The sequence below is a fragment of the Strix aluco genome, chromosome 11 (genome assembly GCF_031877795.1).
Source record: "Strix aluco isolate bStrAlu1 chromosome 11, bStrAlu1.hap1, whole genome shotgun sequence".
Taxonomy (NCBI): domain Eukaryota; kingdom Metazoa; phylum Chordata; class Aves; order Strigiformes; family Strigidae; genus Strix; species Strix aluco.
In genome coordinates this window covers 15,083,954-15,098,722 of record NC_133941.1, presented here as the reverse complement: position 1 = coordinate 15,098,722, position 14,769 = coordinate 15,083,954, and the positions used below count along the sequence as shown (strand labels likewise).

Here is a 14,769-nt window from a genome sequence, read left to right as displayed (position 1 = left end):
AACTCTAATCATACGCTACAACTTATCCAGGACTCTAGGGATGAAAGTTGGCAGGGTTATGAGGACAGTTTGCTTCAGCAAGGTCAGCTGGTTTTTTTAGGTCAATAAAACATAACAGAAATTGCACCTCCAACTGCTGAACAAATGTTTCTGCATACCAATCATTGAATTCCAGTGAAATCAACCATAATGACAACCGCATAGCATAATACCTTTCTTTAAGCTGTCTCCAGCTAGAGAGATTTTCAATCAATGTTGAGTATGTTCTGACAGAAATGACAGAGTGGCCACGTTCAGACAATACTTTTATAATAGACAACTCCAAATGCATTTATTAATTTCTGGAAGAAAGACATATTCTGAAAACAAATTGTTTAAGTATTTTTATAATTCAGGTGTAATAACTATTCATTTAAGCACATTAAAAAGTGCTTATAGTAGATAGAAAATTAAAAGAAAGTGTTTATCCCATTCATTACTGCAGTTATTAGCCACAAATTTCAGAAACAAAATTTTTCAGCTGGAAAGTAACTTGCAATTGTGATGTGCGTTAAAGCACATGAGGAAAAAAAAAAGTCTTGTCTTGTCAGTCTTTTCATATGAGCCACCTTTTGCCACATAGTTTGAAGGCATCCACGTTAGAAACTTCTCTGACTTGTCTGAACTGTGAAATGTGAACTGTGCTTGGTTTTGAGACTAAGATACCAAAACTCTCCCAAACTGGCAAACTCTGCTTCTATATGAACAGAGAACAGTGCTGTGCAAAAAGTATACATTGACACAAAAATTCTGAAAACTTCAGATCTGAACACATTATAAAGGCAGACTGGACATGTGCCATGATCCTAGTCAAATGTGCAGCATGGCAACCTGATACCTGGCACTGTATCTGCAAATGCAAAACGTGGAAATCCACCTGAGAGCCTTTGCAGTATATACCCTCCTTTATACTCCAGTCTGACTGATCTATGAAGAATTAAACACTTTCCACCTTGATAATGGTTGAAAACCAAGTCTGTTCCTGCCTAAAGCAAAGCTCCCCACTACAGGAAGCAAGACATTATGCAAGTTTCAATCACGAATTTCAGAAACTGAAAAATAAGGGATGAGGTTAAGAGTATAGAACTGTCTTAAATATCTGTCACGGGAAAAAGAAAAAAAAAAAAAAGCCACACTCTGAAATGAATGGGGAAAGTAAGCAGCAGAGGAACCTGTAGTCCAAACCATATAACGTTATTAGTTTCTAAAATACCAAGTAGATGCTTCAAGACTCTGCTAATTTACACTTTACAGCCTTTCATAAGCATGAGAAAGCAAAATTAACATCAAGGCCCACTAAGAGAAAAAAATGTTGACTAGATCCATTTTTACTTTCAACAAGCACCACAAGACATGTAATAATACTTGATGATAAGATTACTCAAAAACAGTGCACAAGCACAAATGCTAGCTAAACTAATCTAAAACCTGGAAGAAAGAAAAACATGACTCTGACTAGATGATGCCATACACAAACACAGCATATAAAACACACATACATACATACATCCCGCTTGCAGTTATGTGCTGGTCCAGAATCTGGTCAGCACAAACAGCTAGAAGTTTCTGAACCAGAAGCTGAACCACTCCAACTCATCCTATAATGTTTGCAATAACAGAAAAAGGGGTGATGGTAAAGTATTAAGAATTCTGATCTTGGGTATAAATCTCTCTGTATACTATTGCTATTGTTCCATCCATTACCTACTGGGTTGGTTTGTCTACCGAAAAGTTATTACCAATGTTGAACTCCCTAAACAAAGATAATAAAAGTAAAACTGAAAGAAGAAAAAAATCTTCACACAAAACAACATATGAATTGAATATGTTGTTAATGAACATTTTTTTCTTACTGACTTTTGACAAAAACATTCATTTACTGTGAAGTTTCTGATCTAGAAATGGAATGACCAAAAACTTCACAATAGGGACAAGCAGAATAAAAACAAAAACGAAAAAAAGACAAACAGAAGTTATTAATATGGAATCAAAACAGCCAAATAAATTAAGCTTCAACGAAAACCTTCATTGTGGAAGGAGCAATTAAGTAGGAGAGCAGAAAATACTGACCTGGAAGTCAAGCTGGTTGGAGTAGGGATGAAAGCAGCAGGTTGGAGAAAAACAGATAGGGAGGAAGACAGCAAAAGAGAATAAAGGGAGGAACACATTAGTTCTTTAAAAATATAACAAGCAGATGTTATATCAGCAGATTTTATTCAAAAAAAATGAAAAGGGAAAGCGAGAAGTAAAATAAAATCTCTGTAGCAATATACCCTTGCTGTGCACTGAATAAAACAGAAATTTTAAAGTAAAATGGCATCTTGTCATTTGTGGACTGTGGAAAACCATCCATATCTATAACTATCCAAATGCATACACAAACTGAACGGAACAGCTAAGTTAGGTGGATATTGGTAGTGTTTGCTGCCACACAAATGTCTCATCATATACCACGTAGCCTTTTTTTGAACTGACATAGGTTTGGTGACCCACATTCATCAAGTCTTCCCATGAAAGCCAAAACAGCTAAACAATTTGTTCAAAGATTTTTAAAAGTTCACAAAGCACTGGATCTAATAATCAAAGACAGAGATTTGCTCCCCCCACCCCCCAGGAAAGACAGACCCTTCTAACACTGACAGCAATTTTTTTCTTCAGTCTGGAGAATAAGGTTAATACTTCATCATTGAAAATACTCTGATAACTTATTTGTTAAAAAATACCTAACATGCCCTTTCAATTAACTAAGACCAAAAAATCCCTGCCTGACACCCAACTAGATTAATCCTTAAAGTTCTCACTGGTCCACAGTTTTTCATTCACTTATGAAAGGGAAATTTTTTAAAAGCCACAAAAATACTTTTTTTTTTTTAATGCAATTATTCCATATGCTGATGTTTTGCCATTTATGCAATGAATTGTCAGTGCTGTGTGGACTTATTTTCATCAGAATTCAAATCCAAATCAATTCAGAATGAATAAATTGTAGTCTGAACATGCCAAGAGCTTAAATGCACATCTATGTTATTACCCAAAGCTTACCACTGCATAGGAGAAGCGGATAACAAAAAACCAAACTTTTTGTTTAAAAACAAACTGGTTTTGCCTCATAGCTAGTAGAGTATTTTAAATGAACTTTCATATTGTTGTAAGCTTTGCTGAGAAGCTACACTCAATCAAGCAAATGATCCCCCATCTAACATACCACTGGAGAAAAGCAGATCCAAGATTTTGCAATCTACACTATGTTCTCATCACTTTCTTTCTCTTTTCAGTCTGAATTTATTAATGGATAATTTATATCCACTGTATTATGTGCCAACACTTTTACTGAAATCACTCCTCTTTCACCGAAGTGCTTACCCCTTCACATATTTATAGAGAACAGGCATCCCTACCGAGCCTTTGTTTTGCCAGAGAAACAAACCGCTGTTGTTTGGACTCCTCCTGTGACACGAGCACTCCATTCCTTTAATTACCCTACCAGCCCTCTCTGCACCTGTTTGCAGTTTTCATTCAACCTTCTCGAATATGACTGGTGAGAAGCATACAGCAGTGTTCCATATGGAGTCTTGCTAGCGCTTGATGACATTAATACCTTCCTATCCTTACTGCAGACATTTATTCTGACATATCAGGATTCACACCTCATTATTTAGAGGTCTGCTTCATTATTTAGAGGTCTGCTTCATTATTTAGATAGTTCATAATGACACTGCCATAAGCAAATTCACCCAGTCTTTCTCTTCCTAAACTGTATCAAGGATTATCCTTAGTTTACAGCTTGCAGTCTTACTGGGTCCTAACTTCACAATCATGCATTTTGTACTATTGTATTTCACTTATTTTCATGATTCAAAGTTCCTAGCATATTTCATAAATATACTTTTCATTCTAACACCATCAATAAAAGCATTAAACAATATACTCCTTCCATCTTGACAGTTCCACTTCAGCTGCAGTTACCTCTATTTGGCTAGGCCCTTCACATTAAAATTTAAGCTGATCACTATCTTACCCAGTTTCATTTACATTATTAAAAAAAAAAAAAAAACCACAAACCAAAAAACAACAAAAACCCACAACATTTCCTTCATCAAGAAAACCAAAGAAAAACATCAATCGAAGTTTACCGAAAGTTCATTATGCTGGGATATATTACATTTAATTTTAACCTGTTCTCATTATTAACAGATAAATCATGACAGATGTAATAAAAGTTATAAAACAGTTTTAGTATAGGAGGAGGAATTAGTTCTCCTACGTAGTAATGTTATAAAACACAAAATTAATATATATCAAGTAATTTAAGAAACAGACCAACATGTTTTTATACATGAGGAATGGTATGAATCTTAAGCGATGCAGCTCAGAAGGGTGATAGCTTCTGTGGCAAGAAAATCACATGAAAACCAAAAGAATTACCATTCTCATGAAATCGTCTTCGGGATTATTAATAATGTTCATCTGCCAAGTAGCATACACTTATAAATTTAATTGGCCGTATCTTGAAGCAGATATTTCTACCCTTGGGTATTTGACAGCTTCTGTGTTGATACTTTCTGATAAATAGTAGAAAGTTAGTATTCAACATCTTAATTCTTTTTTGAATTTGTAAATGATAACTGTATTACATATGTTTTTACTTTTCAAACTGATTTATACAGGTACAGCTCATTATGCTGATGAATTTATATGTGATTATAATAAATATTGTAAAAAGATACTATTGCTTGCAATGCTCTTAAATTATAACTCTCTCAGAAATTTATGTTTATAAATTTTGAGAATTTATGTTGTTGCAATTATCTTGCAATGTAAAGACGTTGGCATAGCACTGAACATGGATCCCAGCAAGCCATTAACCAACAAATACATTTCAAAAGAGCATTCATTTTCCTACAAAACCCCAGAGATGCCCTTGCATCTGAAATTAGGGGAAATGTTAAAGATACACTGTTTCTGAGCAAGAAAAAAAGGAGAAAAAGTAAGGAGAGAAAATAGCAACCTAGAGCACATTACATGAATTACAAAACAGCGGGACAAGAAGGAAAGAACATTTTCAAATATGCTTCTGTTAAAGTTGCAGTCATTTTCACAATGCTTTATTCCCATAAAGAGGGTAAACTGAGCTTTGGCTCCACCTCTTCCCTTCAATAATGAGCCAATCAAGTAGTCATTACAAGCAGAAAAAGTAGTAGCACTTCATAAAACGTTACAGCAATTTACACTCCACCTAACCCCCTAGAAAGGGGAATTTCAACATCAAAGTTCCCTCTCTAAGGACATCAACAGGTGGCACAGTTATATATAGATTTAGATCTTTAGGCCAATGTTTTTAGAAAATAAGGAAGAGGGAGAGAAAATAAATTAAATTTTAGAGAACTGTAAGGTGAGCCTGATTAGTATAAAAGGTTAGATACCCAGTCTCTGAAAATATTTCCCTATGACAACTTTATATTGCTGGCAGCATCCTAGCCTTACTGTACTACTCAACAAATTTGGACCTGTGCTCATGCATGGTGGAAAGTGGCTTTAAGACTCCATTACCAAGTAAAGGCAGTAACTTTGGTTGATGAAATCAATAATAGATAATTTTTATGTAAATCCTTTTTTCCCTAGTTTACAATAATTAACTTATATATACTCTGTGTATAGGAATTTGGAATTAATCTTGAAAGCTATGCATCAAAGTGAGAAACTGCATTAAAGTTAATAGAATTCACAAACAAATCTTAGAGCATGATGATTCCCCAAAACTGCAACATACTACTGGCCTTAGCTGGTCATGCCACAGATATCTTATTGTAAGCATTACAGAAGCACTTAAAGGTTCACAGCAAAGTTTAACTACTTCATCACATTCAAAGTACAGTATATCCTGTTCAAAAAGTCTGTGCTTACTCAGTGGTACCAAATTATTTTCTGAAAAGTTACTTCAGGATCAACACCCTCATCAACAATAACAGACTAGAAATTGGTGTCCCAAAATTTCACTGATAAAAGTACATCAATTTTAAAAAAAAATAAAAATAAATAAAAAATAGAAAATTCTGTCTGATACGTAACCCACTACAGGGTTCACAAACAATAAGAAGAAGCTGTATGCTGACAGGGCCATAGTAATATCTCTGCACCCCTTGGTTCCTTGTTTCTTTGTAATCAATAATTCTCAATTTAATTCAAATAAATCTACTGATCTATATCGATTCTTTATTTCTTTTTTATATAAAATATTTAAATCAAATTAACATTTACTGAAAATTTTAGATCACAAGCTTCACTACTTCATGTTCATCTTTCAATCCTGTCATTTTAATATTCAACCATTCAACACGTATGAGCTACTTAATAAATATCCTGAGATTATCCTCTTGATCAAAAGTTTAGCATGCCTACTATTGTGTCTCATGCCACACAATAATTCAGTAGGTTTTATAGCCCAATGAGGATATCACTCACTGTTTCTGTAAAAAACATACAGTCAGTTTCCACCAGCTTGGTCACACCTGGAGTCACTATATTACCAGCCTAGGTCTGTAACTGCCCTGCAGTACATGTACCAATGGGTGGAATAACAGAGCACTCTCCTGACCACACAAATTCAGCACTCATGTTATCTTTTTCCAAGACGCTGCTTTAGGATTTTGGACAGTTTAGGCAGCACTCACAGTCATGGTGCACAAAGTGACCACTCTTCATCACTAGCTTCCTCTGGTATCTACTTTACACATTAAAATCAGTGCAAACATTAGAGCATTCTAAACTCCTTCTGATGTGGTAAAAGAGGTAACTGCTGATTAAAGTTGTCCTCATGTAAACACTGAGTTCTACTGTGAGTACAAATCATCTTTTTTCACTTTAGATTTGAGGTCTCGTTTCTCATGACACTTTGATTGATAACTATATACCATTCATTATTATCATTATTAAACCTTTGCCAAATGTCTGCAAAGATAAGTTTTGGCAACAGATAACTGTGAAGGTTGATAAGTCATCATCAATAAAAGATGCTCTACATATCTTCCTTTCCAAGCTGGCTGTTTTCCTCCCCCTAAGGTAACCAACATTTCCAGCAGATCTTCCCCTCTTTCATGGTAATTATCCCTAATGGGACAGACCAGTGCTATGTCTTGACTGGAACTATAGCAATAATCACAACAGTGAGATCCCTTAAGCTTCTCTTTTGGAACCATGAAGCACTTTTCTTCTGACTTGATCACTAGAAAACAATTATATAAAATATGTGAAACCACAAAATTCCTTCTTTCATTTACCTAAGAGTGGCTAAGTACAGGAAGAGAATAAAGAAATCAGATCCACATAAATTGCTTATCAGTCAAACAAACTGCAGCACACCATATGGGAGAAGGTTCCAAGAATCATTTAATTATGAAGGGCATGAGACAAATGGATCCCAAAACCTTCCTGTCTCAGTTAAGGAAAGACTGTACAACCTTCCCAGAAATAAGACAAACATTGCCTGGACAATGTCAGAAAATATTCATTTGAAGTGGACTGATTACAGAAACACTGAGAAATAGTTACAACTATTATTAAATAATCACGAGACTGGTTGGAAATACTTACCAATACTCTTCAGGACCTCTGAGAACTGGAGATGCTGTTCACACTGAAGAAACATGTGTGGGGACAGTTTCAATTTACCGGTTACTAGAGAGACAGGATTGTTCCCCAAGGTTTTCTGGGAGGGTTTCTGTCACTGTAAATTGCATATGGCTTTTCCTATATGTGTTCCTTTTATAGAGACTGCTAAACAAGTGGAAACCTTGAATTGTTCCAAAATCAGCAGACAGGAGATATAGTTCTCAGGTAGCCATTTTTTTTTCATTTCCGATTCAATTTTAGAAGACATAACAAATACTCTGTTAAAGAACAACTTCTACTCTTAACTTCTCTGCTCTGCAATGAAGATCAAGTAAGTAAAAATGCCACTCAACGTAAAAAAAATATGAGAAATACCTTTCTAACTCAGCAATTTTCTTATCCTTGTCATTCTTCTCATTCTCTACTTCCTTGAGTATTTCTAGAAGTCTGTCAACCTCAGCCTGAGCTTTGCCACATTCTTCTCTATAGTACGATGCCTCTTTGTCAAGTTGTTTCATTCTGTCTGCAAATTCTGGATTCATCCGTGCCTCCTCTTCAGCCTCATGAGCCTTCAGAATCAATATTTCAAAAAAAATAAGGATGACAATAATTTATATAGCTTTAAGAGCCTTAGTTCTTCAGTCTCGGAGTTCAAATTTTCATTAAAAAGGATTATGGGTATTTCTGTCTGATGACAATGTTTTCCACAGAAGCAATATAAAAAGGAATGTAAATATCTTCATAGTCTAAAATTATAGTCAAATGCTATCATCCTGAAGGGGGAGGGGATTTATTAAGGTTTTTTACATATCAAAGCAACCATATTTTAAGGGTGTTTTTTAAATTGAAAAATCATCTTAATTCACATTAAGCTTTTAAAGTGTTTTAAATATACAGGCATCTTCTTAACAAATCATATTCTCTCTCTTTCCCCATATATATATACACACACATTATCCATGTATATATATACACAGATACATATATACATATTGTAATCTGTATCACCAGATGTTTCAAATGCAGATTGATATGAAGAATTTGAAAGGAATAAATTGTTTTTATGCAGTGTTGTTTTTAAAAGGCAAACCAATAAACTAAAAAGTTGCTTTCAGCAGACATTTTACCCAATAATCCTTTTTCTCTTATTGTTAATACTTAACCTGAAACATCAGAAGAACAAGCCCATTGGCGAAAATGGCACAAACCTGGCAAACACATGCATGGATGGGTGGCAGTTTCACAGACAAGAAAGAACGCAATGAATACAACAACAACAGTGCAGAGCCCAATCTTACTCCCATCAAACCTAATGGCAAAAACCCAATTAACTTCAATGGGAGCATGATCTGGCATCAAGTGCTTTAAACTGTTGGCTGGAATAATCACAGACAGATGGAAACAACAATGCACTGCAATGCTTAGCCTACCCCTTGCTTCCCATTATTCCTAATTGGCATCTTGAAAGAGCAGGCAAGGAAAAAACAAGTAGTTTAAGGCAGTGCACATTAAACATAGAAAATTCAGATAACATTCTCTCAACATACATAAATTTTACAGAAATTCAGGATATTTAGAACTGAAGGTCCTCCAACTATCTTATTACACAGAGATGGTGTGGACTTAACTTATCCTTCTTAATTTCAGGGAATAGACAATGCAAGCAAGCAATGAAAGAAATGCAGATCAAAATGAAACATGCGTGGTTTGGAAAGAATTAATATAAACTACAGATACTAGAAGGTTCATATTCTTTGCAATGGTTAAAAGTTTCTGTATAAATAAAGAACAAGTCTGGGTTTAGTATAAATACAACAATTAAAAAACTGAAATTACTAGGGAAGAAACTTAGGGAGTTTGCATGTAACATATCATTTAAGCATGAGGATAGTAAGAAAAAAGATAGTAGATTTTAAGTGTTATTTATTCTAGTGTGAGATTTTTATTCAGAAGAAATATTTGGTTACCAAAATAAGACAAGGGAATGACATGAGAAGCCTACTCTTGCTCTTCAAATTCTCTGTTTTGGATAATAATACATGCTCCAGCCCTGAATTCTATGCAGATACAGGACTTCCCTAACACAGAGCTCGTTTCAAGGAAACATCCAAAGAGTATCTTGATTTTACTGTTTGGGTGAGATGATAGCAACAGATTCCTTTTCATCCTCATAAATCTTGCTGCTTTAATAATAAACTTTGATTTATTTTTCTGGGTGTTAATTGTGTCAAGAAATTTACTTTCAATTAGCTTTGCAATTTTTAAAGTAAATGTAATATTCAGACTCAGGGCCAATTATTTGAGATACTGTGTATCAATTTCTAGCTGTAAACCACTTCAATTTTCAATCAGCTCTATTAATACATTAGACAATGTTTTATCTCTCCAGAATGAACACTAAGTGTTCTTTTGCAAAGAATAAAAGTAATTCCATAGGTTGGCAAAGGTAAATTTACTCTAGGAAAAAAACAAAAACCAAACACACACACACACCCCCTAACCTCCCCCCCCCCCCAAAAAAAAAAAAGCACCAATGCCTACCTTTAAGATACTAAGAAACCTATGCAAAGAGTATGTTGTTCCCTATTGCTCTTCATATTTCTCTTCTCCTAAGGGTAAATCCCAAATTTCACAGTTCCCCTCTAGAGGCTATCACTCTTTCATATTTCTTCTTGTCCCCTTTCTTTCCCTTCTGTTTATTTTAGTGTATAATTCACTTACTTATCAGTCTTGCTTCCACCATTTCATAAACAGGCAAAACACCCACCTTCCTGCCTCTAACCAGTCTTTTCTTCACTTTAGCATACACTCTCATCTTCAGCCCAAATTTTTTTTCCCCCGTGCACCTCTGCCCTAATTTTAAGCCAGGACAAGAAGCAATGCAGAACAGATAGAGAAGCCTGTCTTTTCTTTGCTTTTCATTGCCACATTGGACTTTCTATGATGAAAATATACAACTGGGCAATAACATGACAGTGTCACCAATGCAAAGGTGCTGAACGTTCAACTACCATAGAACACTCCTGTAACACAGAGGCTCAGAAATGTACTGAGCAAATTATATATTGCACAGCTTATAACTAGAGCATCAGATGAAATAATAAATTATATCCTTCAATTTAGCCCTATAATCCTTGCTCAATAGCATGGTTAGAAAATTAATGTTAAGTTGCAAGAGTATTTTCAATTCTTGTGCTTTCTGTGGTACTCACGCCATTCCATATTTGTGGGATGTGTTTTTGGAAAATTCTGTAGCACAAACTTGGTCATTGTATTTCCTCATGGTTTTCAACATAAAGAAGAGGGTATGATCAAATCCAATGTGATTAAGAGTCCAACCCATACAGGGTTTTGAGGTGCAGCACAGTCATCCATAATGTCACATATAAATCAATATAAGCATTCAGTTCAAAGACAAGTATAAGATTATTCTAATCTTTAAAAAAAGAAATCCCCATATTGCAACCCACCAATTAAGTTGGTTGCCTTTACTTTTACAAGCACTTCCTATAGAATATTTTTTTACTATTGGCAGGAATCAGGTTTCTACAAGGGCATTGCCTTAGTGAAGAAGAAAAGCAAAGTTAGTTAAAAAGGGAGCACAAGAACATAAAACATTTTTGAAAAAGAGCATTCTGCAGGTGATACTCTAACTTGCAATGAGTCCCTTCAAGGGAAGCCTCATGTTGTAAACAAAGCTGCTGATACTACAAGAGTGCAAAATCAACCCTTCTGACATTCCCAGGACAAAAGCATAGAATTACTCATAAGAGCCCTTTTATATTTTATGGCTTTGAAAGATGTGTGTGGATTTGAACTAAGCACTTTTTTTAATTGTTATATACAGATATGGGGTGATTTGTTGACAGATGGAACTTGACTTTTGAGGTCAAACAGTAGGCCCAAAGGAGATGAAAGGCAGTTCAGCTGATATTGACCCTGCTCCTACCCAGACAGGGCAGATCTCTTTGGCTTTTTTGCAGGCTGTGGGAGACAGGCTTGGATCACTTCTAACCAGAAGCTGTATGGTTATCACATGAATCAGAAAGTCTCCACATATTACTGCTATCCTCTCTTCTATCCTTTTTTTTCATTTCTGTCCACTTTCTTCTCCCTAAGTTCTGTTTTCTTGGGAAGAATACATTTTCTGGTTTTATGGGGCTTTTATGGGTAAGAATGACTGGTTCACACATACCTTTCAGCAGCAAAGTAATTGATCTCTTAATCTGTATGTGTAAATAATAATACTTGTGTGTGCAGATTAGCCTAGTTTTAAGATAGCACACTTGGTTTATGATGCTTTGTCTGTCAATCTTGTGACTGTTGTTTTATGTTATTTTTACAATTCAATAAAAATAGCATATCACTCTTACCATTAGAATTTCACTAATTTTTACAGTAATTGTGTATCTGTTCTGATATTTGCTTAATAAGTACTACAAGTATTTTAGAAGTAAAGTAACATTTCCTTACGTAAACCACAAATTTCCCACAGAAACACCATAATAGTGTGGCATAGACATGCAACATGAATTATTTAGTCTACTAAAATTTTATGGTACAATTATGCATGCATTAGCCTGCATAACAGAAATGGATGAATAGATATAGTATTTAATTTTTAAAGCTTCAGACAAACATACACAGAAATCAACTCAGTACTTCATAAAAATTAAATGAAACAGCAGAATTTACATGCAAGAAATTACTTTGTAAGATCCTTCAAATTTTATTACTTTCAATAATAAACTAAAAAAAAATTGATGCCAGCTTAATTTTTTTTTAGTCTCCTTAAAACTCAAGGGGTTTTTAATTTAACTTCAGGGACTGCTCTAAGCAATTTAGGGTGGATTCTGCAAGTACTTTAAATTTTAATCTGATGTTGCTCTGATGGACCATTTGGAAAATTAAGTCTTTATTATTCAGAAAAAGGTTCACCTGAACTCCAAACTAAGTACATCATTCTATTTTCATTACAGTACAAAATAATCATGTAAGTTCTTATAATCAATTTTGCGGAAGAATTCATTGGGTATTTCAAAAAGTTCACCTTTCAAAACATGAAGAAATGTTTGCCCAGTTCTGTTCACATCTTATTCACGCAGGTGAATACATTGTGAAATCATTTGCTATAGAGTATGCAGGATTTGCACCCCTTCCATATCATCTCCACTTTGGTATCCAAATGTGTGTAAGAATAAAACACTTCTATCCATTGCTGTATTTTAAAAACATTAGATTGAGCAATAAAGTCTTGGGAGTTGATACCTGCCTGACATAGTAGAAAAATACATATTCCACCACAAAAAAAAAAAAAAAAAGCGGTATATTACTGCATGGACTAAAAAAGGTCTAATCAGAGACTGACTGTTGTTTCTCTGACACATGTAAACAAAAGACCATTAACCTTCAGTATTTTAAGATTAGATTGCCATCTGGTTTTTTATAACACTATTATTGTCAAACAAAAAAATGGCAAGGAAACATTCTATTAAATAAAGTATCATAGTGATTTGCAGTACCAAAAAAATGTTTCAAGTAACTGCTATTATGCCATCTCAAAGAATAAAGGTGGAATCTTGGCCTTGTGGAATTCAAAGAATATGTTGCCATTGACTTCAATCAAATCACAGTTTCATTTCCAGGTCTTAGGTGGTTTTGGGGGAGAAAAGGAGTATTACTACTTAAATTGTTAAAAGTAGACTGATATATATAAGTAGGAGAAGAAAGAAGATGAGCAAGAAAAGTTTATTAAATAAAATCTGTCTCATGGATATACTATGATTGCTGCCTGGTGCCAAAGGAAAAGGATCTTGTATCCATTATTTTGGAACTGCCAGCAGGCTGTCCTTTTGAAAATTAAGCACGTAAAGGCAGGAAAAAAAAATTTAAAAGGACTGACTGACTTTGGAATACCGCACACAAATAGACTAGGAAGTAACAAAGTAACAAACAAATTCCATACAGCAGAATAACTAATATTGAAATAATGACTGGAAAGCATTTATGAAAATCAAGAGAAAAACTAACACAAAAAAGACTCCAGTCTGAAAAGACATGCACATTAGGAGTGCAAATGATATGAATAGAAACATAACTACCACAAAGGTGAGCCAGGATGATAAGAAAAAAGAGTTTTATCATTCAAAGGGAAAAGCTCTTTGGCTAGTAGTGTGCTGGATGGTAGAGGTGATAATATGAGGTCTTATGCTACCTGGATAGCATATCCATTTATAACTGGATTCTAAAAACAGTTAACCCATAAATTTAAAAGTAAATACAGCACATTCTGTGGAACTTTCCTTTCTCATACATAAGTCATGACATATCCATTACATGGTTAGAAGCTGCAAAACTTAGCAATAATAGACTCCAAAGCTGGAATCCTGGTCCACTGACATTAATGGCAAAATTCCCATTGACTTCAGGGAAGGCAATACCTTCCCTAATGCATAGTATCACATTACTTCAGCTACAAAACCAGTTCTTCTGTATATACTCTCCCAATTACATGGTAATTCCAACTATGATTACTATGTAAACTGTAGCTTGTAAATTGCTATTACAGTTACATCATTTTTTCTGTCCTGTGATGCTCACAGCACATTAAATGTAACAGACTCAGCCAGAAAAATTAAAACTCTTCTCTGCAGAGAGAATGTTTGTTACTGCTCTTCCTCAAATTGAAAAAGGAATGAAGTCAAGTATTGTGCAATTAAAGCAAACATTGGCAAGAATGATAAAGCTAAACAAGCCAAAGTAATACTGTTTGGCTTTTTCAAATACTACCCTTTGCATTCATCATTTTATATTTCAGCATTTTCTTCTATTAAATATAGTGTTTCCATATTCTTAATGTATATATGCTTAACGTAGTCTTTTATGAGTAAAACTGTTCTGAACTATTTTAATCATACTGACTTTTGAAAATAGTACCAGTCACTTCCGAGATATTATTATTCACATAATCAACTCAGCCACTTAAGATAAACTGAATAAATTAGAAGTTATTTAAGTTTGAAGGATCAAATAAAGTACTGCAGAAGGAGGAATTAAAAAGCAAAGCAAAGCAAAAAAAAACCAAAAAAACAATAAAACCTGCATGCTTTTTCTAATGGAGAA

General features: G+C 34.5%; 1 protein-coding gene across 7 annotated transcripts in view; it reads right to left on the bottom strand.

Moving 5' to 3' along the window:
* ERC2 (ELKS/RAB6-interacting/CAST family member 2) overlaps window positions 1–14,769 on the bottom strand; it is a 531,221-nt gene that overhangs the window by 287,830 nt on the left and 228,622 nt on the right. For 4 of the 7 annotated variants that reach the window (XM_074836240.1, XM_074836242.1, XM_074836241.1 and 1 more), the window contains one exon: window positions 8,023–8,216. In XM_074836240.1, the coding sequence (XP_074692341.1) occupies window positions 8,023–8,216 (194 nt within the window). Of the gene's footprint in view, window positions 1–8,022; window positions 8,217–9,077; window positions 9,108–14,769 lie in introns of all 7 variants that reach the window. The other 3 variants (XM_074836238.1, XM_074836236.1, XM_074836239.1) reach the window with 1 other exon arrangement.